The sequence below is a fragment of the Tasmannia lanceolata genome, unplaced genomic scaffold (genome assembly GCF_043159265.1).
Source record: "Tasmannia lanceolata isolate RefF3 unplaced genomic scaffold, GAP_Taslan_0.1 ptg000044l, whole genome shotgun sequence".
NCBI classification, from domain to species: Eukaryota; Viridiplantae; Streptophyta; class Magnoliopsida; order Canellales; family Winteraceae; genus Tasmannia; species Tasmannia lanceolata.
The window spans coordinates 14,624,090-14,649,272 of NW_027518721.1; the positions used below are offsets into that span (position 1 = coordinate 14,624,090).

At 37.8% G+C, this 25,183-nt stretch overlaps 2 protein-coding genes across 3 annotated transcripts in view; one reads left to right on the forward strand and one right to left on the reverse strand.

Moving 5' to 3' along the window:
- Positions 1-458: 458 nt before the first annotated feature.
- LOC143863906 (uncharacterized) lies at positions 459-11,879 on the reverse strand. The gene is made up of 3 exons (XM_077374688.1): positions 11,651-11,879; positions 4,482-4,997; positions 459-1,726 (listed from the first exon to the last, which is right to left on the reverse strand). Exons 2-3 carry the CDS (start codon positions 4,795-4,797, stop codon positions 690-692), a joined length of 1,353 nt encoding a protein of 450 aa, XP_077230803.1. The 5' UTR covers positions 4,798-4,997; positions 11,651-11,879; the 3' UTR covers positions 459-689.
- A 6,232-nt stretch (positions 11,880-18,111) lies between these two features.
- The window catches only part of LOC143863724 (2-C-methyl-D-erythritol 4-phosphate cytidylyltransferase), a 29,112-nt gene continuing 22,040 nt past the window's right edge, over positions 18,112-25,183 (forward strand). For both annotated transcript variants that reach the window (XR_013240953.1, XM_077374483.1), the window contains exons 1-8: positions 18,112-18,274; positions 19,034-19,155; positions 21,730-21,832; positions 22,412-22,471; positions 22,950-23,012; positions 23,143-23,346; positions 23,442-23,553; positions 23,632-23,849. Coding sequence is in view for 1 of the 2 variants with exons in the window: in XM_077374483.1 (XP_077230598.1) it covers positions 19,040-19,155; positions 21,730-21,832; positions 22,412-22,471; positions 22,950-23,012; positions 23,143-23,346; positions 23,442-23,553; positions 23,632-23,849 (876 nt within the window). In the remaining variant the exon portion in view is untranslated. The remainder of the gene's footprint in view (positions 18,275-19,033; positions 19,156-21,729; positions 21,833-22,411; positions 22,472-22,949; positions 23,013-23,142; positions 23,347-23,441; positions 23,554-23,631; positions 23,850-25,183) is intronic.

A 25,183-nucleotide genomic window follows, 5' to 3' on the forward strand; every position in this document is an offset into this window, starting at 1 on the left:
CAGCTAACAGTAGAGGCCCAGAAATACATATCCTAAGATGGATGCAAATAGGAACAACAGCAGTGCAGTGGATCAACAGATGTCAGCATTCAAGATACCAAAACCAGTCAAGCTTGTTTTTCCTGCCCTGAAACTTCTGGTAAGTCTGAAAACAAAGAAAATATGTAAAAGGTGTAGTTGACATGATCATATGAGAAAGGAATCTGTCTAGGAAGAGAGCCACAAATGTGTCTGGGAATAAAACCCAGACTTTCAGCAGCTTGAATCTATGACTGACAAACAGATTGCAAAATCAGATGGATTGGGGCCTCTGATGGCTGTGCAAACAATAACAACAGAAATTTATACATGGGTTTATAATTTTATTTTATTTTATTTTTTCTTTTGGTAAAAGGTAACTTATATGAAAAGAAATAAGATTGCAAGCTCTCATCAGAGAGCAAAGATCTACAGACTCCTTCAAACTAAATGGGTTGATTGATTCAGGTGAATTTATAGCTAAAATTAGTCCTCATATGCCATATGCACTGATGTTTTAGGATGTCTTTGAACAAAATCAAGCTTAGATCTTAGACTCTTGAACATAAGTGTACATGGGTTCCTACCACTGGTTCCAAAAAGAGGAAAAAATGCAAAATTATTGAGCACATGGTTATCAGATACATCCAACAACCATCTCCAGTGCTCAACTACTTTTTAGAAGATTGACCTGTTCTCGAGCACCCAACTGCGTTTTGGTTGACGGGGAGTTCAGAAGAAGACCCAGATCGGCAAAACATTTTCGCACCTAAGAGATCCTTTCCTGCCTTCCCCTTGAAAGAAAAATGTTTCTTGAAATGATTTTTTAACAGGGAATAACCACCTCGACGAGGCACTGGCAGAGACCGGTTTCTACTCAGAACACCCTCTATTTGATCTGAAGATTGATTACTACTGGTCCCCACACCATCAACAGCAATGCTGACTCCTTGATTTCGGCGTACGGATCTTAAGGCCAGCTCCAATGGTTCTGAAATCGATGAGGATGAGTCCGTCCAACTAGCAGTCTTCAGACAAGTGGGGCAAGGGGGGTCGTGAATTTGGGTTTTGGGTGTTGTCTGTTCCAGGCAGTCAGCGTGAAAAACATGGCTGCAAGGGAGTATTCCAGCAATAGGCATATCACTGCTCCTAACAATCCGGTACGAGCTCCATGGAGACTTTTGACACAATAGTCTTCCACACAACCCACATTTCTGATCAAAAGGTCTGAAGTTCTCTAAGTCTATGTTTTCGCTCATATCGATGCTTTCTCGATCGAGACCCATGTCATAACTGCTAGCATTGCTCCACCTGAATCCTTCCCTTCTAGAACTCGCTCTGGGGTCCGGAGAAGCTTCCATTTTCTCGAACTCGGTGAGGGTTTTATGGAACTTAAGCTCGAGATTTGAAGTGCTACTATTGGCCCACACAGGTGAGGTTCTATTCTCACAGGGCGTCAACCTGCTATCACTAGCCGTGTCAGATAATCCAAAAACTTCACTATCCGAAACGGGATTCTGAAACACAAGCGGGTAAACGGGTTTTGACATGAAAGAGCGCCTGCCCGAAAAGTTGCGCTGAGGTAAGGACACAGGTTGCTTGCTAGAGGATTCCCATAGAGCAGATTCAGAAAGCGGTGAAGGGGACTCGAAATTGTTGGACGTTACCTCGGTAGACTGGGCAAATAGAGGGGTATCGGGCCTTGATCCTGATCGCATGATAAATCTCTAGGTTAGTAGCGCAAGAAGTATAAGCATGTAACAAGGTAAATGGATGAATCTTGGGAATTAGTAGGAAAAATAAGTTTAATTTAGGAGAGAAAAGATGGTGCAGATGATAATTCAATAAGAAATTAAATATCAGAATTTTACTACATTCGCAAATGGCAGAAAATTGGCAGTGATATCAATTAATACCCAGCTTAATGTGAAAAATGAAACCACAACATTTTCAAACAAAATTTTCAGTTCCTACATTTTGAAAATCAGTGCTAGACTGACAGAACTTAGAGACGCTACTGTTAACTATTTTCAAATCACAATATAATTAGATTATTAGAATATAGCATTAGTGTCACTGTCACATGACAAGGTTTTTTGGTAGCAAATGAGGACTAGTAATGGGCCCTGCACTCCATGGCCAGGTGTTGTACTTAAGATCGAAATGAAGAGCACTGAACCTTAGATCTCCAACGACAGCATGTGGAGGCCATAGATGGATACAAAAGAACTTTGAAAGCAGATGTTCAAAAAGCCAAGATATTAAACCATCAAGATAGACCCTCAGGTACATGATGAAATAAAGACATCCAAAGTCCGAGGCTAGTTACCACCTAAAAGTAGAGAACTTTCAGAGGCGAGCATGTTATCATCAAAGAACTGAAATTGTAATAAAGTTCGGCAGCAGCAAGGTAAATTGAAGATTAAAAAAGGTAACAGGGTATCTGATTAATAAAGAAACAACATTAAAAATGAAGGCAGAAAATAAAAAGGGAAGAAGAAGATCGCCAGCCAGTTCCAATGCAATTTAAAGAAACAGATCGTTAAAATAAAAAGAGAAAAAGAAGAACACCAGCCAGTTCCAATGCAATTTAAAGAAACAGATCGTTACCATATGTAACGAATGAAGATTTAGAGAACAGCAATCATATTCAATGGTTCTTGTATCAACCAATGGAGATAAGGTAATACCTTAATTTTAGTTCTACACATGGTTATAAAGGGAGGCAAAAAACAGAGGCAAGTACAGAAGTGAGAAAAGGGACAAAATGATGAAAATAATCCATTTTAGGCGAGTTGCATCTAGGAATTATGTGGTCCCTAAGAGTCTAGGAATTGCAAGAATTTGAAGGAGGCATTCCACCTAAAAGCAGAGGAATAACGCAACCAGTACCTTGAATTCTTGTTCATTTCTCATACGGAAGTTGGTAAAGCATTCAAATTTTTGTCAAGCATGGAAATGGTCTATAGGAATTATCATAAACAACAAAAAAGAGGGATCAGGTGAAGCAGGAGTGGCAACAAAAAATATTAAAATAATATACCTTGGAATGGTTTTAAATTTCCCCGAAACGACAGATGTTTCCGTTTACATCCCCACCAAAATGAAATCTTAATGAATTCATTCCACCTCATTATTTCCGTCAAAATTCCCAAAATTCGACCAAGATGGTCGGAACGACAAAAAAATTGAAAGATTATTATTTTATTTTATTTTAATCATAGAAAAAAAATTGAAAGGCTTATGATTTGCATTTCATTTCATTAACGTAGAGAATGATATTTGGAAGTAACATATTTGAACTACATAACAAAGTAAATCTAGCATTTTCCAAGTTTCATCTTAAAATTTCATTATTTGCATAAGTTTCCATATGTTTCCGTGATTTTACAAGATTTCTACCGAAACCGAAAATTAAAACCTTGCCTTGGATGCCAAGCATCAAGCAATAGCAAAGCTGGAAATAAGGGTGGCAACACGGACACGAGTGTCGCGTGTCGACACGGACAAGGAGTGTCGGACACAGCAAACTCCCAAAAATTAGAAATGAGGACACGGCTAAAATAGAAAGTTTGTAGCATCATGATGTGTGGACATAGATTAGTGTGCTGAGTTTCGACATGCATACGAGGTATCTGACATGGAAACCTCTAAAAATCTAGAAATAGTGGCACACTCATACACGTACATACATATAAAGTTACTGACACTTCTAGCAATACACTTAAAAGTGTCTAAAGGAGTGTCGACACGTGTGGACACAGGTGTCATGTCGGACGTCCGACACGGATGTTTGCAATAAATTCAAAGTGTCGGCCAAATCATAGGTGGCACCTAAATAGGAAATCATGAGACTAAATATGACAACCAACAAATTTCTGATTCCACTTCATCCCCGACACATTTCCATTTAACCCCAAGCAGTGTCCACTACCCTAATACAGCAAATACAAAATCCATAAAAATTAATCTCACCCTACCCTTACAAAACAGAGGAAAATCATGATGATATCCTCATGCAACACATTCTCTAACTGGGGCCACATACTGACAACTAAAATGATGCTTAGAAAACACCATCTAAGACAATATAACGACAGGACAAGAACAGTACATTAAATTACCTAGTCCTCGGGATTCTTAGTTTAATATCAAATCCTTGGGAAGTTGAGCTATCAAAGATAAATATAATACAAATATAGATTCCACAAGTTAAGGGACTTCAACTCATCACACCACCGTATACCAGCACAACAGCAATGACAGCTAAGCAAGCAGAATAGCAAAATATTATTGCACTTCAAGAAAATAACAACTACTAGCCCATATGAAAGAAAGAGGCAACTATAAACGAATATAGAGAGAACATCATGAAGAATGATATTTTAACCCAAAGTAGCCACAACTTTACATTGACAACTACGCCATGTCTATTTAAAAGAGATCGAATGGGCTTCAATTACCTCCCACGGGAGTAGCAAACTCGGTAAAATTGAAATTTTGCACAGGTGGCGTCCAATGAGGATCCTGGAAATTGTCCGATGGGCTTCCAAAATAAGAAAGCACGCCATCAGACACAGTGTGTTGATGGTTGGGATACTGCTCACTGCTCACCCTGCTTCTGCTTCCTTTACTATTTGACGATAGTGATGACCCAAATAGAGGAGCTCCATGAGATCCACGAGATAATCCATCTGACTGGTATCTACAATCCCATCTCCTTGATGGTGGAGGAGAAAAGCTTGAGTTTGTTCGCCAATGAGGTTCGGTGGGGTCCATGGAACAGTCTCTACTGTTGGTATTTGATTTAGGTCCATGTGGCCTAGCGGCCACGCAACAAAGTGCCCCCGTCTTAGCTATTTTTATGATAACACGCAAAGATAAAAAGGCAGCACTTCAGATTCAAGTTCTCTGCTTTGAACCCTGGAACAGCTACTCCTCTCTATAGCTCTTTAATCGCAGAAATATACACCTTTGTCCTGTAAAAGGAAGAACTTTGGTTCAAACAGGGGCCAGTACAAGGGGAATAAAAAGGAAAAGACCAAATTTTTCCAAGATTCAAAATATTAAAATCAAACAGATGCTGAATTCAGGTGTGCGAAGCCTTCATTCTTGGAATGCTGTAATGATATTCATCTACTTGCTTAAATCCTAAAACAGTGTTGTTGACTTTCTGTCACAAGACTCACAACAGAGGGGTCCAGAAAGGTGGATTTAATAATTTGCCATTCAAAAAAAGGTGGATTTAATAAAAGGAAATGGCTCAGCATAGTGGCAAACTTTCGTTGGCATGCTATAAAAAAAGTGGTAAGGTTAGATCCTAGACAGTAAAGGCAGGCAGTTTGGGATGAGGACAACGAACTCATATATCTCATAAAGATATTAAATGCAATATCCAAAAAAACCAGTAACAGAGGCAACCCTCTAAGTTGCTAACATAATAATCACCTGAATACAAGTACAAGTCTGGATATGAGAAATTTCTTCTGAGATCAAATGATATTAATGGAAACATAATGAGATTTCTATTGTACAAGTAGCGTAACACCATTTTGGTAAGCAAGCATAACAAGAAAATGAGGCAAAGAAGATTTAAAGGTTTCACTGTGTCAGAAAGGGTCTTTTGCCCTTCAAATATCATATATGTAGTTTGTGATATTTTTTTTGACTGCCACTTTCAAAAAAATATATATATATTTGAAGGGTAACATTATGATATTTGTCAATTTCTTTATATCTGTATCTGAATTACATCGCCGGGGACAAGGTGCCCCCGGTATGCAAAACTTATCCAATATAATATACCAGAATAGGAGTTCTACTGTTCAGGTTGAGGTGGACAGTCTCCATTCTTTCTCTTTCTTAATTTTCCAGATTGACCCGTGTAGAATTATTAGATTTCCCTCGCTATCCTTGACAAACAACCAAGAAAACATCTCCCTCCCTCCCTCTCTAGCCTCAAACCCACCTCCCTACTGAAGCTGCTCTTTTTAGTGACTGACTTTATTTGCTCTGCAATAAGCAAGAACCGGCTGCATCAAACCCCGTCTCCCTTCCGAAGCCAGCGCCGCTGGTTGACTCTTCCTCCCACTTTTATCTTTGCCATGCCTGCAATCCATATTTGCATTGCCAAACCTTGTCGCCTTCGCCCCAAATATCGTCTCCAGTGCACTGCTCTGCAATCTGCAAGGAGATTCTCCTTTCCTGACCTCACTACTCATTACGGCTGCTCCTCCTGATGCCGCCCAACCATTACCTTGAGCTCAGCCACGGCAATCTCAGTCAGAAAGACTGGAAGGAATGACACCATCAGTACAACGTCAACAAGCTTCTAAGAACCCGAACCTTCTTGCTCCCTCAAAATGGCCTCTTTATACACGCCAAAATCATTAATCGGCACCACCACCAGCAGCCAGCAACAAGAAGTCACTCAAAACCCCCACCTCTGTTCTGATGTTAAGCCCTTTTCAAAACCCAAGAATCAATTTTCCGTGGCCTAATCTCTTCATAAGCTCACATTTACTAGGCCGGATATTATTTACATAGTAAATCAGGTATGCTAGCATCATGGAATACAAAAGAGGCATCATTCATCATGATATATTTTATGGGACAGATCAAAACATATATATTAAGGTTGAAGAAACAAGAAACTCTACTGTAAATTGGGCATGAGATCCTAATACCAAACCATCAGTCATAGAATTTTGCATTATGGTGAATGGTTGCTTAATGTCATCGAGAAGTAAGAAATAACGCATTGTAGCTAGATCAAGAGTAGATGCCGACTAAATAGTATAGCGTCAACCATAACAATGCTTACATGGATTGGACTCGAACTACAGAAGCTACAACTCATATTACATACCCATACTCTTTTCTGTGACAATTGGGTGCTATCAGAATGTCACAGAATCATGTCTTTTATGCAGAACTAAACATATTGAGACCAACTACGACTTTGTTGGAGAAAAAATGAAGAATCGTAAGGTATTTCCAGCTCACATTAGTAATCATGATCAAGTTGCAGATGTATTCACAATAGGCCTCACTACAGACCATCACATATGTTTGATTGACAAGTTGATGTTCAGAGGAACATATCAGCTTGAGGGGGAGAGATAGAAAAGGTGGCGTAAGATAACCAACTGAGAAGGGGTGGGGAGGTTTAAGGTGGGCTTTAGATGGTAGTAGTGTAGGAAAGGGACTGATTAAAATCTGCAAATAAGGTTTAGGGACTGGTAATGGGGGTAAGAGGGACTGGTTTAGGTTGAAAGTACGCTGTAACAGATTCTGCAGGATGAATAAAAGCAGGTTTGAGATTCTAGACAGGCTCAGGAAAAGGAATTGATGTGTTGGCCATGGGTGAAATAGGTTCTTGGACCTGTAATAGATCAGGAGTGATGTAAAGGGGTCGTAGGGTTAAAAGCAAAAAGTGATATTTTTAAAGGTTTGCAGCCAATAAAGTTGCAAGTTTCAGTTTAAGGGTTTGGGCGCTGATTTTGGATCTGGATTGATCACAAATCAAATATGGGTCGGCAAAACTGTTCGGCAGGTTTGGGAATTATTATGGGAGGTTGCAAACTGCAGGTTGAGTGGTTCAGGAATCTGCAGATTTGACAGGGGTCAAGGGGACTAGGCAAACTGCAAAGGTAGTGTAGGTGGTGGCAGCAGGTGCAGCTGGGCTGCAAGACATCAAACTTGAAGAGAGAATATTGAGAGAGAGAGAGAGAGAGAGAGAGAGGGGGGGGGGGGGGTTGGGGGGTCTCCCAAGGGGGGGTTTTCTCCTAGGCTAGGGTATTCCAAGCTTTGGAGAGCGTGGTTTAATTTTTATTCCACAAAAACACATGACGGATTTCGGTCAAGACAGAAACCAAAACATTTTGAAACCGAAATTGGCGAAATGTACCAAATTTCGGTCGAAATTTCGTCAATTTCGGCAAAATTTGCAAAAAGATATTACTTTTTTATTCCTTTCCCAAATTTCAGCCGAAATTTCGGTAATTCAGCCAAAATTTCGTCCCAAAAAATCGACATTTCGTGCACCTTTACCAAATTTCGGCTGAAATTTCGGGATTTCGGCTAGGTCCGAAATTTATGCCGAAACCGAAATTTCAAACCATGATTATGACTAAGCTTCTAATCCTATTATAACTTTAATAACAACTTAATACAAATTAAAAATCCTAGTTGAAACTTACTATTTTTAGCAACCCATGTTTACTATTTTTAGTAAATCCGAACTTACTATTTTTAGTAAATACGAGTTTACCATAGTTAGTAAATACAAACCTACTATATTTAGTAAGTTTTTAAGGTACTATACTTAGTAAGTTCGATAAGGAAGCCCAAAAAATACGTTAATAGTCCCCCTCATAATTTGCTAATGGCACCCCTACTTCAACAAAATGTCCATCAACATCCATCTTCATGCCAAACATGCACGCCTTGGTTGAATTCCCATGACGACTTCCAAAGGACTTCACCCTATGGATATATTAGCAGAGCTATTGTAGGCGAACTCCGGCATTGGTAGCATCAAATCACATCTCGCCACGTGATCACCGACTAGGCATCTCATTAATTCGCCCAAACTAACGTTGACGACTTCAGTTTGCCCATCTGTCTGGGGTGGAAGGCTGACAAGAATTGTAGCTTAGGGTTGATTATCTCCCATATTATGCGCCAAAAATAGCTAGTGAATTTCACATCAAGATGATAACACATTGAAAGAAGCAACATCCCATGCAAGAAACCCTAACCCTAAAACTCCTTTAATCTTCTATTTCAGTTGCTCATGCAAGATGTAATGGCAGAATCAGACGTGACTAATTCTCCTCTCGCCACGTGATTTATTTTTGTTTACGGCTGCATTCCGTTCGAGAAACCCTCCTTTTTCTATGAATTCAGAATTTAAGGGTTGAAACAGGTCATTTCGTAGAATTATTGTTTGAATGTCGTCTTTCCTTCTGTCCTTTTTAGCTTGATTGTTTTCTTTTTCTTTTTCTGGATTGTTTGCACTGCGATACACAAATTAAGGTCCATCGTGATGTGAGTCTTCCATCTCTCAATTGCAGAAGTAGGGAGGTAACTACTCTAGTTCTTGCTCATAATTTTACTACTCCATTTCATATTCCTGAGTTTTATAAACCCAACATATAAGGATGATAGCAGGAAGGTTTCATCCGACTTCTAATTACTGCTCCATTTCACAATTGTACAGTTCCATTTCAGTTCTTACATCCGACTTCTACTGCTATGGATGAAGCCAAACATAAGAATTGAAAATTCAAGAAATTGATGAATGTGAAGCAAAGAGAAGAAAAAGAAAATTCAGAAAAAAATCCATAAAATGTTTCCAGGAAAAATTTACTTTCCATAGATCCAAACATGCCCCTAGAGTTTGTTCATTACTCTAGCATAACTAGCAGGATATAAACCTTCACACTGGAAGGAGAGAAGTTCTTTAGCAAACAACTTATTGGTCAAGACAAACCGAAAAGTAGGAATTGGTGATTGGTCTACTTCTTCCCGGTTACAATCAGAAGACTGGCTAAGGAGAATGCCGAGTGAGGATTTACTCAGCTCAATTTCTTATCAAGATCTTTGGGCCTTTTTATGGTGAAAGGGGACTATCAAAATGTGATAATTCAGACTAGAGAGGTGGAACCGTGTAGAGGACACGAGCTCTTTCTTAATGAAATCAGCTCCATAAGCTTAAGATTGCTTTCAAACTTCAGTTTTAAGGGCAAATACAATAAAGAATAACAATACCACTCAGAGGAGGAATTACAAAATTTATGTACAGAGAGTTAGAAATCTAACTGGAAAGTGACAAGCATCCACCCTCCCTCCCTCCCCTCTCCCCCCAACTCCACATATTAAAAAGCTAAAAAAACAATGGGAGTTAAATGATTTCAAATATCACTACAGAATATAAAACGAGCACTAAAATGAGTTTTACAAGCATGTGAAGTTTTGTTACTGGATCTGTCCAACAAACATATAGAAGATGTTGATGATAAAGCATAAACCCATTGTTGTCAGGGCTCATGATATCACCACTAAGTGGCATGTTAGGAACTCTATTGACAGGCAAAGCACAATAATAAATTTAAAGGTATGTAAGTTGTGTCATAAGTGAAAGATCATTGATTAATAAAACCATCAAACCATTCACTGCTCAGGCGAAAAAATCACAAAATTTGAGAAATTTTGATAAACTATTAACAATGTCTAATACTAACCCTCGAGGAATGAATAAAATTCATTCACAATCAACCAGCATAATAATTCAACCTTAACTCAGACATGAACAATCTAAAACACATAACAATATAAAACTCCAATTGTTTAAAAGATATGAACCGTCTCAAAACTCCAAAGTAGAAAATATCGCATAACCATGTGTTATCAACAGAAATAAAAGGAGTACAAATGGCCAATTACAAATCAAATATCATAAACATCACCGATAAGAAGAAGAAAACAATGCAGATCAAAATCCAACAAAAATTGCATCTTGGCAAAAAAAATTCACTTGAAGACATGAACTTATAATCTAATAGTTAATTGATTTGGTAAAGCTGATAAAGGATATCACTAAGGAAAGTCACATACTGGCCAGAAAGGATACAGAAATTACAGGCATGAAGTTAATCCTACAAAATAACATATTTTACTAAGAAAACAAAAAATGGACATTACTCTAATGACAAAAAAATAGAACCCAAAAAAAAGTAAAGACAAGAAATTATAAAATGAACCTTTAAGAAAAGATAAATAAAGGACATGATTTCTAAGAATGAAGAAAAGGAAGAGTCCTACAATTAAACAAATCAGTAGAACACACAAAGACCACGAAACCCAATAAAAATTATATCTCGAGGGAAAAAAAAATCAAAGGCGTGAATTTGTAATACCAGAAAACCTTATCCAAACGAAAAATCGACCAGAAGACAAAAAAAAACAGAAATAAAATCTAATCTGGGTCAAAAAATTCAATCAATGACGTGAACAAAAACAATACAAAACTACATGGTTTCTAAAATAGGTATTATTTTAATGAAAATCAATAAAACACACAACTAGAGAACAAGACATATCCAATAAGTAGTGCATCTTGCCAAATAAAAAAAATAGACACCAATCAAAGCAGTGAGCTTATAATCCTACAAAACTTCATTGTTTCTAAGAAACCAAAAACTGGGTATTGCTCTAATGTAAAATCGGTAAAACCCAGAAAAAAAAAAAAAGATGCTACAAAACTACCTTCGTGATTTCAATGAAACCAGAAAAATTAGTATTAACCTAATGAAAATCTATTAAATACACATAACAAAGCCAATAAATCCCACAAATTTTGCAACTTAAGTAAAAAAAAAAAAAAAAAAAAAAATCAATAGATGTGGGCTTATAATCATTCAGCAAGACATGTTTCCTAGAAAAACACAAAAAGGGTAATCCTTTTAATGAACAATCAGTAAAACCCACAAAAAGAATTTCCAAAAAAAAAAAGAATATATACAAATATTATTATAATTGGTTGAATATATGCTTATCAAGAAACAAAAAAAAACAGTCAGATTTAAGTGGAAAAAAAAAAATTAAAGGCAGTGAGAGAGCAAAATACCTCTAAATCGACAGTGGGTTTTTAGGGTTTGATGCTACAAAGAAGAGAAGATAAGAGATAAACCCTAGTTTTGATGATTGGGTACAGCGAGAAAGCGAAGATTTCAAGTCGGCCTGAGAAAGAGATGGGCAAAACCCATGAAGAAGAAAAAAAGCAGCAAAAAAACGTGTGGGTTCTAAGTTTCTATCCCCACATATATAGATTTCTTTATGTAAACACTCTATTTGTGTTCTAATCGGACATGAAAATAATTTGGAAGGAGACAAGGAGGGTAGTTTTAGGAGTACCCGGATCAATCGCAGCCGTACACGTGGCAAGTGTTTCTATTTTGGGAATTAGTTAGATGATTGATGGCACACTAGTTCTCGTAATTTGGGGATGTAAGAGTTTTAAATTTTTATACTAAACTTGATTGGTTGTGAAGTGGATTACAGGTAATCATATGGTTTTAGAATTACCATTAAGTTAATAGCAGCATTAAGGCATATTGTGGGGATGAATTAATAATGGCTGTTAAAGAATGAGTGGCACCACATATTTTGGATGATCTAAACCATCCATTTGTTGGTCCCCACCCCCTATATAGATCGTGTGTGTGAAAACATCTCCACATGATGATCCAACTATGGAGGTCATCCATATATGGGCCCAAATTTTGCTCAGGGGGGGGCAGACAATTGTCTTTATATTATAATATCCACCAAGATAGCTAGTCATTTTCCCTATAAACTGCCAAGATTTCTTAGAATTAAGGAACGCACAACCTAAAGCTTTTAGAAAATATCTTGAACTCACAAAGGTACTTTCATGAAATTTATGACTAGATTGGGGAAAATCTTGGGATATATCTCTCTGATGCGGTCTTGGAGAAAAATAAAATTACAAAATCATTTGAAGGGGATCAATTGGATTATGTCCCTTGTTTAGAAAATGATCTTGAACTCGGCAAGATATTTTCATGAAATTTATGACTATATTGGGTGAAATCTAGTAGTGCTGCAACTCAGGTCGGGCGGGTCGACCCAACCCTACCCGAGAAATATCTCGGGTCGGGTTTTTTTTTCGGAAAACCCACGATTCCCAAACCCGGCCCTACCCATGATAAATCTCGGGTCGGTTCGGTTCGGGTCGGGTTTTTTCACGTTGACGCAATTTTTTAAGGAAAATTCTTATTTGGCAAGGCAACTCAACTCATAGAAGCAGAAATTACACTCACATTACACTTGAATCAAACAATGATGTCATTACACTCATATTACACTTGAATCAAACAATGCTGTAATCAAACAATGTTGTAATTACAATCAAACAATGCTGAATCAAACACTTGAATCAACTCAACTCATAGAAGCAGAAATTACACTCACATACAATAACAGTGGGTGTGTGGGTTTTCACTTTTAACTTTTAACTAACAATAGAAAAAAAAATGTACATACTATAACTTATGTAACTCGGGTCGGGTCGGGTCGGGTCGGGTCGGGCCCCTTCAAACCCGGCTCGACCCGAGATTCATGCGGGCTTTTGAATGCTCAACCCGGCTCGACCCAAAACCCACGAAACCTGAACCCAACCCAGGCTATTTTCGGGTCGGGTCGATGCGGGTCGGGTAAAACCCGGCTCGAGTTGCAGCCCTAAAATCTAGGGATATCTCTCTCATGGATTTTAAGTGGGTGAGAGTCCTCCCAAAAATTGAAGGGGGTCAATTGCATTAAGTCTCTTGTTTAGAAAATGATTTTGAACTCGGTAAGATATTTTCATGAAATTTATGACTATAATGGGGGAGATCTAGGGATGTATCTCTCAGAGACGGACTCCGAGAAAAATAAAATTACACAATCACCGAAGTTCAGAATTACTAGGAGTAATTGAATATGGAACATTCAGCATTATCAGAACTAAAAAAAATCAATAGAATCCTATTTTCTAAAAATTTTAGAACTCGACTTGAAAATATGCAAAGATTCAGAAAAATCAAAATCTCCAACAAGAAAGAATACATGCGATTTAATGCGTAAAATCCAATAAAATAATCCACAGCCCTAATCGTGAAAACCTAGATCCAAAAAACTAAAAATCACGATCATGGAATCTTTTTAGGCCCTAAACCATAGTTAATTTTTGTCAATTCTTTTCCCTAAGAAACTGACATTCTCAACGCACGATATGTACAGTACTTCCATTTTCAATAACAGGTGAGAGAGAGAGAGAGAGAGAGAGAGAGAGAGAGAGAGAGAGAGAGAGAGAGAGAGAGAGAGAGAGAGAGAGGGAGAACCTGGCTTAACCGTAACCGTGGGATAGCAGAAATAGGATGCCATGAAAGAGGGAAAGAAGAGGGGAAATCAGAGAGATAGGAGTGGAGATCCATTTTGAAAAGGAAAAATTTCTGCTAATAGGTTTTTGGAAATGAATCATAATTGTGTCCCTCTTTGCAATAAGTAAAAAATCAAAGAGCAGCAAAGGTAATTTTGACATTTTAAGTGGCCGAGAGTCCTCCAAAATTTGCAGGAGGGTGTCAACTGCCTCCCCTACCCTCTCCCTCCGCCTTGGCCCTGTCCTTTTAAGGGCCCTACTTGTAATTTTGTTGCCCTATGTCAAAAGCCTCAAGATTGATGAAATTTGTTAGGCTAGGCCCTTAAACCACTTAGGATTGTACCATTCCACCATGTTCCGTAGTCGATGTCTCCCCAACAACCCTCTTTATGATGCTTTTTATTTTGGTTGTTCTCCAAGTAGTATTTTCCACATGTCGCCTCTTCCATGCTCGAACACAAGATCTGATGTTGACGGGCTCTGATACCAAATGTCAGCTTCCTAACCAATACGCCAAAAGCCCCATGACCAATGAAATGCGTTAAATTATGCATTTGAACCACTTAGGATCATAGCAATGAGGCTAATAAGGCAAATGTTGTTGCAGTAGATGAAAGTTGAGGAGGTAGGAGCTATTAAATAATACCCAATCAAAATTAAGGGCACTTTAACTATGATGATGAAAATCCCCACCCCTCTCCCCCCTCGAAAATTTTTCTAAACAACAATATAATGGATTTTTCAAGGTATCTTGATCAAAAATTTCACCTAAAAAAAAGTTTTAGTAGTAAAAACTATTACCATACGCCAAAGAACTTAATTTTGTTGCAAATTTTTATCAGGCAAAAAAAAATAAAAATCCGTAGCCACTTACGCCAAGGTCCTATTTGGCAATCATAAAATTTTATTTTTAATCTGTTCCCTAAAAAATGAATTTATAAAGTTTGCTATCCCTTTTTTTCTGGCCTCATTTGTTTTACAAACGTAAAACAAACGGGCTTATACAAGTTTACGGGGGTAAAAAGTGAATCCGATAATGCTTCATACCTTAAAACTTTCACACTCACTACCCCTGTAAGTCACTTCGGCCCGTGAATGGGAAATTCCTTTATTTTTGAATATTTTCATTTCTATCGAACCAAATATGATAAAATGTGAATAGAATGTAAAACCCATGTCTATCGAACCCAAAAAATTATTCCATGGAATAGTTGTAGACACAATTGTGAGAGAAAGACACAAGAGACGAGGGAAAGGGAGAGATTCAGGAGGGCTGGGGTGGAGAGAGCACAAGAATTCCTTAAAAACAGTGAAATACTTAAGCAACTTGAAGAGCGCCCCTAGAAAACAGGATTTTGTTTGGAAAAAAAATAAAATACGAAAGCCTTGCTTTGACACATGCACAAGAAGACAAGGAAGTGCGCTCGAATCCTCTCGAAATGCAAAGAAAAAAAAAGAAAAAAAACCCGTGGAAACGACCATTTTTGTTGCTCAATTCCACTTTCGTCTTTATTTTCCAAAAGAAATCCCATTTTGGAAGTGTTCTCCCAACGTAGGAGTTCAAATTGTTATTGTTTTCCTATTTTTCGTGGGCTTTTGATGCTCCCCCCACTCCCCACCTTGTCTCTCATAAGTGACCCAACTAATACTGTATGGAATATTATTTCATTGTTGCAAAACATGCCCCATACTCTGCATATAATTGGGAATTGCTACTTGACTTGTATCTCTAGTGTAAATCAAGCCCGTTGATTTAGTGGGGACCACATAATGGCTCCAGAAAACATTAATTATTTGATACGTGGGACCCAGTATGAGTTGGTCAACCACTCCACTTTAACCGGCAAATACGTTGTGATCCTTGTTTATGTAAAGCAATCATATATTGGGACCCACTATTGGTGGGCCATTCCATAGAATGGACAATCAATATGGACTTATGGAGTAGTTCCATCTGAATGGAGTAGTTCTAATCCTCATAGGCATGCCATGTGCATTAGTGTTCTAATCATAAACCTAATTCCTTACCCTCGTGTATAAAAAAACAAAAAGGGAAGTGATATATTGGCCCATTTTTTTTTACTTAGGACAACCCCTCTAGTGTAGGGGTGCAACTCGGATCGGGTTGAGGCCAACCCTAACCCAACCTGAGATAGCATTCCCTCAACCCTAACGAACCCAACCCGAGTCTCGGGTTGAGGAAGGTCAACCCTAACCCCAACCCGCTGCCAAATCGGGTCGGATTGGGTTCGAGTTGAGGATGGTTGGGTTCGGGTTCATCTAGGCCCAAACAGAAAAATACAAGGAAAAAACATATTCATAAGAAAATCATGAAAAAATTAGAGGCCGGAGTTCGGGTCGGGTTGGGTTGCCAAGGCCTCAACCCTAATCCAACCCGAAATTAAATCGGGTTGGCTTTTCCCAACCCTAACCCAACCCAACACGAGAAAATGCCAACCCAACCCGAGCCAGAATGGGGTTGAACCCGTTGGGTTCGGGTTGAGCCTGACCCAAGTTGCACCCTTACTCTAGTGTATTTATGACTAATCTTTCACACCAGATGGGGGCTGTCCCAAGTGAAAGAAAGGGCTAATAGACTAAATGAATGAAATGACAGGGCGCGCCCATGTTTGAGCAGAAAAGCAAAACTTATTGTGATTGTCCTTGGAATCTATTTTCCCAATAATTATGGATTGGCTACCCTACTTCTATGTCAGAGAGAGATTGGAGCTGTTGTGGCTAAGCTGTTCTTGGGATAGGCCATCCTATTTGTTTGTTTTTTTTGTTTTTTGTTTTTTGTTTTGTTTTTTTTTTTTTTTTGGGGGTGGGGGGTAAGCTGGGATTGGAACCACTTCAAGGTTGAAACCCAAAGCCTTACCCCAGCGGGCTAAAGGCTCGCTCAACCTCTATTTGATTGGATTGGAATTCTTGGGAACCATGCTTCCTCTCTCTCTCCACTCCCCTCTCTCCATCTTCTCTCTCTATTTTGATAATGACACTTCCTACTACTATACGAGGTTGACACCCAAGCACTACCTACCACTATTCCAGGAGTTCAGTTTCAGGTAAATCCAAATGCTTGTCTCTTTTGCTTTTATCTATGTACACCACTACTTTAATAGGTAAATACTTGCAACCGATCAGAGCCTAGGATTGGCTACCCTACTTCTACAGTATATAACAGAGTAAGCCTTACAGGCTTCTCGATTCTCACAGACATGAACTCAAAGTTGGAGACAAATTGTAAAATCTCATGTCCTTCACCAATCTGAATGCAATATTACCTTTTTAGCGGCGCAATCACCACCAACGATGTCATGTCTGCTTCGGTTGGTTTGACATTACTCACTAGCATGCGATTAAAGACTAAGTCATTGATATCTATTTGATGCATCTCCAAGACGCAAGAGGTTTATTTTTTTTTGTGAGAGTAGGGGCATCCTTTTGGCATCTGGAGTCTGGACTGTCTATCTCATGTCCCAAAAACCACACCAATCAGATAATTCTAACATTTAATTGTATATATCTTGTCATTAGTTGAGTAAAGGAGTTTTTAAATTGTTTACGGCCGTGGTTTTTAAAAAAGTACCGTACGGCCCACTCTATAGGATGATCCGAACCATCCATTTGTTGGGCCACCACATCAATAGGATGTGCCCCAAAAATCATCAATATAGGATGATCCTATCACTCCGATTTGGTGAGGAACTGCACATAATGGAGACTTCTAGGATTATCCTATGGAAATGTATAGTGGGCTTCCAGCATTCTTATTTCAGACCAAACTCTAATAGAAATCATAACTCACTCAATTCAACTCAGAATTCGGTGAAATCTATATCTACTTGAAGCTATCGAAGTCTAGTTTACATATACAGGAAACAGTGATTTCATAACAACTTTTGATTGAACGACCATAATTCACTCAATTCAACTCGGAATTCAGTGAAATTTGCGCCCAATCAAAACTGTCGAAGTCTAGTTTATAACAAAAGAAATAATTCAAACGAAAATTGCATACTAGTGGATATTAGAGATCCAACTGGACCCAACGAGATGGATGGTCTAGATCAACCAAAGATGGGCCTTCAACATAATAGTGCGCGTACCATCTTCCTAAAATACCCTTCCAAGACAGATAAATGACGAGCGTGTATTAGAAAAGTACTCTTTTTACTCGGACGAGACGAGACGAAACGAAACTGGGCTTCTCTCTCGATCGGGAAACGAGAGAAAGAAAACTCGATCCATATCTGTTCTTGTTCGATTTCACAACTATAAAATCTAACCTACAAATCAGCTCTTGTTCAGGTAAATCTCATTAACAATCTCCTTTTTTTTTTCGCATTTGAAAAATACTTTCACCATTAAAAATCCTTTTCCCAACGTATCTCTTTTTATAGATCCGTTGGGATTGAACAATTGAACACCCGTTTGAATATCTTTCGATTTGTTTCATTTGTGAGATTCCTTTTTTGGTTGTTCGATTGAATTTTGAATTGGATGCATAATTTAATTATTTGTTTTATCATTCTTAGGGTTTCTATGGTGTTCAATTTACATTTGTAGATCTTTAAATTTTGTTTATGAGATCTCATTTTCTGTTTTAGATAGTTCGATTGAATTCTCAGCTGTTTGTCAGTAACCCTAAGTGTTCGTTTGGATACATGGATTTAATAATTCAATATTGTAAAACCTAGATTTTGAATGCGTAAATAAGGTGTGTTACCACTCAGTCTGGTAAAATCCTGATTTTACCTTAAAAATATAGGTTCATGGATTGTAAAATCCAACTATCCAAACGGCCCCTAAGTGGTGGTTGTGCACTTTTAAGTTCTAAGTTAGGGCTTGCAGATTTTTTTTACTATGATGTTATATTTTGCTCAAAAAGTGGAATTGGGCATGATAAAAGCTATATGTTCTGTCTTGAATATTGCCCTGATTTTTTGTTTGATTCTGTCATTGCCATCCTTTACTCTCTGGATGGTCAATTTTATTTTTTGTAGAACTTTAATTGAGGCTGCTTATTGTTATTTGATGTTGTTTAATTTTCATTGAATTGCTGTTTAGGAAGAGATGGGGGGATTTATGGCACTCCTTGTGGCGTTTTTGTTTGCTGTGGTAAAAATTTCACTCGCGTCTTCCTCATCAGTCACAGTTCCGGCATTTCTTTGGTCGTCTCACCATGATAAGTATGGTTTCTTATCTTTTTTTTTTTTTTTTGTTTTTGTTTTTTTTTTCAGTTTGGTTTTTGTGAATATTAGCATGAAAGAGACGAAGCTATGGGTGTTTTTTGTTTTTCGATGCTATTTCCAGTGAAATGGGGTATATTCTTCTGAGCATTATTTACTGTAATTATAGCTGTTTTTTTGTTGGACGCCTTAGTTTTTGTTATATTGCAGAGGGAATGGAAACTATGGCATCCTTGAATATCTGATTTTTGACTGGTGGGGTAACTTTTGGAACTGATTTGTTTCTCACAGTGTCATTGGAAAGTATATAAGCACATTCTTTTATAATGCCCAACTTAACAATTTTAACCTTTGTACTTATCTTCCTATAATTAGTTTTTTTACTCCATTTCTTCTTATTCTTTGAAGTTCTATAAATTTTCTCGACTCTCATTTTATATTTACTCAAAAAATGATTACACTTCTATTGGGTTAATTAAATGAAGAGTCATAATTATCTCAGTTGTTCCTTCCAAATGTGTATATATCGTGCGTGGATTGGAAAAACAACAACACTTAGACGCCATTTGAGTTCATCATATACTTTGAAGAATCTCCCCTTTCAATTCATTAGAAACTGGGACATGCTGGTTAGATGTACTTCTTTTCAGTCCCCGTCTACTTATCCTCATGGTCATCCAATTATTCATTTTACTTGTCCATTTATCTCATATAAGGAATTTGGATGGATCCATTGTGGTTTCCATAGGTTTTTATGTGACCAGGTTGACGTCATTCCCTGCTCTTGCCTCTAGTAGTAGTATGGTAGAAAATTTAAAGCCGTAAGAGGTCCCCTCAGAGAAAATTTTAAGCCTTAAAGCCCTATCCTTCTTTTTTGAAAGGTAATAATTATTTTGTTAATACAGGTGAAGAAAATTATGATTTTTTTTTGAATGGCTTCAAAATTTCAATTAGCCAATTAGGACATTAATTGCCTAACTCCCAAAGCGTTTCTATTTACACCTTCTATTGCTAAACCATCCACAATTTCATTAATTCTCCTCAACTCATGGAAAAAGAAAATATCACTCCCTATACAAATGCCAACAGTTTTCTTTCACTGAAGAATTTTCTTTAACTTTATTTATTTTGCTTTGGATTAGATGAATGGTTGAGATTAAATGCTTAGGTCTTAAGTTATCTTCTAGGGTTTCTTTTCTTATAAATACATCTTATGAAAGCAATGTAAGGGACTTTTGAATAAGGAATTAACGTTTTTGCAAAAGAAGCTATTGAAGCTTGGAACTTCTTCTCTTCTCTCTTCTTGGTGGCTTGGAGCCATTCTTCTCAATCTCCTCTCATCTTCTCACTCCTATTCTCCTCTCAAATCAGCCATAAACAAGTAAGTCATTAGTTCTTCAATTTTTTTGTTTTGTTTTCTTGAACCGTAAAATACAAAAACCCAAAATGCAAATATCTCCTATATCGTTTAAGATCTCATTTTGAACCTTTGAAGGACTTTATTTGGGACTAGCCTCATCCAAAGCATCCAAGATCTATAGTTTTAAACCCCTTTGCAGCCAATTGAAAATTCACACCCTTTTCAACCCTAGAACACATTTTCTTGGAAATTGATGATACAACGGCTATCAAAACTGAACCCTAGGTCTGAAGTTGGTTTTCTTTTCATCTTTTAGATCATACCCTATGAACCATCAGCCCTAAATCCCGAAATTACAGCTATGTCCAAATTACCAAAATACCCTTTTGGCCTAAATTGGACCGATTTGCCCCCGTTTTGTTGCTGCAGAAATTACTGTTTTTTCATTGGATTATTGCTGATTTCTCATCAAAATAAAGTTTAATTCATAGGTTTTGGTATTGTTTTAATTATTCTACTTGGTCGCACGTTTAAAACCCCGTTTTGAGCTAATTTTACCCTTAACTATGTTGATTTCATGCTGATTGTGTTCTTTCTCATTATTTAATTCAAAGTTAAGTCTCGATATTGCTGCTGTCCGCCAATTAATTCTGCCTTAAATAAACCCTAGTTAACCCGTAGGTGTCTTTAGCCTCTTAAGAATCAGCACTAAACTTTTCTAGAACCCATTATCTCATTAGGAGTGTAGGATTTTCCCTAAATTAGGTATTGTCCTGCATCAGGCCTATATTTGCTATAGTGGTATTCCCTTCATCTGCACACTTGGGTAAAAGTGGCTTGCAGTGCATTCTAACTAACCTTTTGAGTTCCAAAGATTTTATATTTCGTTTTCGAATCACTTTCTAATCGATACTACCACCTAAGAGTGCTTAATTATCCAAATTAATGGTCACTGCTCTTCCTACACAATACTGTTTTTCTCTATTTATTGTAGGTTGCCTTTCCATCTGGATTCGGGCTTTAAGTTGACCGTACGATGTTCTCATGCTTATATTTTTTGAGTAATGTTCTCATGCTTATATCTCCAAGTTGTAGTATGTTCTTCAGTACTTGAATGCTTTGAGGCCATGCTTTTTCAACTGTGGCAGATGGGAACCTATGTAAAAGGAACTGTTGATTGACATCTCATATTTTTTAACCGTATGCTTTTGCAGATTATCATATAATGGGGTGAAAGAAATTGTTAATTACCGTATTATCTCCCCAAAAGATTTAGCCAAGACTGTTCTATCTGAAGGAGGCTGGTCAAACTTAGTGGTAATTTGTTTAAGAATAATTATAAGAAACATGGTCATGTTAGAGTTTTGTTGATGTGGTTGGGTCCACCTTACACATTTCAGTATTCCACTTTAGGGTGACTGGCTCTTTTTTTCTGTTGGGTCACCACTAGTCTGGGTCCATTGCCTCTAGTCCTTCCATGATTGGATGTTCTTACACCCTTGATTATTTACGATGATAAAAGAAAAGGTGCAATTTTAGGATTTAAAAAAAAATAGAAAACCTACAAAGATGTCATGTGGATCAAGTTGTTCAGCAGAATAATCCAATCCTGGTGGGACCAGAGAGGGCTCTGTGGTGGTAGCCTACCAGATCAATAGAGCCGATCAACATAAAAGGTGACACGTACAGTGGGCCACACTGTGTTACCGGAAAGCGGTAGCACAACCTTGTTTTCCTTGGATAGCTCTTTATTCAAGTAAGGACTCTGTCAACTTTCCTGCTCACAGAGCGAATTTTGGTTGTGTTTTACTTTTGAATTTCTTTTCCAATACAAAAACAGTAAATTTTTAACAGATTTCTCTTCAATCTCTTATATTGGATGTTTTTTTTCCTTAGTGCTCTGTGGAGAACCTTCAGCAGTCTGTGGATATAGCACTTGTTTTCGTTGGCAGGAAGGTAAGAACAGTCATTACTTTTAGCATATTTAGCACTTCAATTTTTTGCTTAAGCGGCCACTTTCACTGTCCCCATTGTCTCATTGCTTTTGACCAAAGTGTGAGTAGGATTAGTGAGACTTCTCAGCTGTTACAACAGTCGATCTTTCCATATCTTGCTAAATTACCAATAACTTGGGTTCCAATTTTGTGAAAACCCACGCTTCTTTTGATTAGTCTGTCATGTACTGATGTACTGCACTTACCAATTACCTGCCGAGATTTTTCAGCCTTGGGAAAAAGACAAGAAATCGTCATCCCATTCCTGCAGTTTGTCCTTTTGAATGCGAAACTGGTTGTTTCTTTCCTGATAACTACTTGTGCAAAATTTTCATCTTGTTAGCTAACTCAGCCAGCTAAGAATGTGTGGGATACATGATTTATATTCCAATCCTTGTTCAAACTCCTGCCTACTAATGAGATGCTTTCTCCATTCGTAGCTTCAATCTTCAGATATTTCGAGAAATGCACACATGGATCAAGATCTTATAGACCTGCTTAAGGTAACTCTAAGCTGATTTGCTGAATTTTATCGATAGTTTGCATGGACAAAATTACCAGGCTCATTTACTTTGCATTAATGGCAATGTAAGTTTTTAATGATTTGGCATGCCATTCTTCATTGATTGCCAGGTGTCGTTCACAGGATCCAGTTTTTCCATGGCATTTCCATATGTTTCTGCATCAGATGAAAAGGAGACAATGGAGAGTTCTATAATCTCAGGGTTCATTGAGAATTGTGGGCATCAGTTAGAAGTGACTAATGTCGCTCTCATGGATACGTGTTCTGTAGAGGGTGATGGCCTTAAGAAACTTGCAGGATTTAATGCATTCCATGTAATTGAACTCAATTGATATTGTATTTTACTCATTACACTATGCTATCTGGGGAGATCTAGGGTGACAATCTGATACTAAATTGCGGAAAACAGGAGTATGTGGGTTCAAGGATGCAGACAAAGCTGAAGGGTCAGACAGATTTGATTGTGTTCTGCAATGGTGGCTCAGAGTCTTCTGAAGAATTTGACCAGACTCAATCAGAAGGTATAATCTGGAATCCTTACACTCGTCTATTTCTTCCCAGTTTCCTGTATAAGATGGTGTTCGTGATGTGATTTCCAGGAAAGATCTTATCGGAACTCATCAGTTTTCTGAAGCAGTCTGGTGCAACATACACTGTTCTGTATGCTTCTGATCCATCTAGAGCAATTCAGTACTCTTCTCACCAGGCAATTGGGAGGTTCCTTGCCGAAGGCACCCTTGGAAATGGTTCTGCCGATGCAACGAGTTGTGATGGAGTTTGCCGGATTAAATCATCACTTTTGGAAGGGGTTTTTGTTGTAAGTTACTCCGTACCTTTTCTACTTTCGTGTTATTAAATGATCTTGTTTGAGTGGAGTTTCAGGTGCTAATGGATAGACGAGAAGGTTAATTAATTGAAATTTAGTTCAAACTTTTGTGCTCATTCTACTGAAAACAAATTCAGGTCATAAAATCATTTGTAGACCCCATCAAATCAAATCAGTGAACCAGCGTGTTTTTTAATTTCTAAAAAATTAATAAACATTTGGCCAAAACAACAGTATTCTAATGCATAACATCATATTTTTACCCTAACATTCCATGCCATTTCTATGGAGTAATGAACTGTACAGAGCACCCAGAACAATTAGATATTACATAGACGTTGGCTTTAGTATGTTATGCACCCTTTCAATTATATTGCCCCTCCATCCATAAAGATAAACAAATTACGGAAATTGGAACCATAAACTGTTATAAAATCCTATGTAATTCCATATTTTGAGCAATTACTGTGATTGTTTCATTTGCGAACTTATCCTATGACTCATGTATGCTTGTTGTTGATTGAATCGTGAATTTTCTTCTCTTGGAAATTAGCAGTCGAGTTTTAGTGGCAGGACTGGAATTGTAAATTTTAGAATTTTAGTAATATTGCTGCCACAATTAGTGCTACTATAGAATATGCTTTAATTATGTCTCATTATCGATTGTCCAATTTTCCTTTTTCGTTGAGAATTAGGCTGCCGACCCCAACTAGTTTGGGACAAAGGCTTAATTGAGTTGAGCTGAGAATTAAGCTGATTAATTTGTAGAATCAATGTTTGCTTGCTCGTGTGAAAATTTTGAGTTTGTAAATTAAGCTGAAAAATTTGTAGAATTAAGCTGATGAATTTGTAGATTCAAGTCCCACTGATGAGGTCTCTCTCTGGCTAAACATTTTAGTAAAACTCCTAATCGGTGATTGACTATCTCCGTCGACTCATCTACTTTGGAATGATAAGTTCTACAAAACTGAAGTTTTTTTTCAACTTGGAAAGGAATGCAGCCACTGGGCGGACCCCCAAAATTTTATAAATGGTAGGGGACAAACAAGCGGAGGGCAAGCCTCCTAGCCTCAAATGCAAAAAGGCTCTATCTCTCCACTCCTAGGGATTTGTTCTCCGGCATCGCGTTTCGTCCTCCCCTCGGCAGAGGAGATAGAGGCCGTAGCTTGATGCCTCTGAACCCGAATCTCCCTGACCATAAGAAGTCCTCTTGTGTGTCCCACAGATTCAGAGTCTTATGCTAATGATCCATCAATAGATCCTGCAGAGCCTAAAGAAGTAGGGGGCTATGGCTAAAGCACTAGTAGTAGATCTGATAACTATGT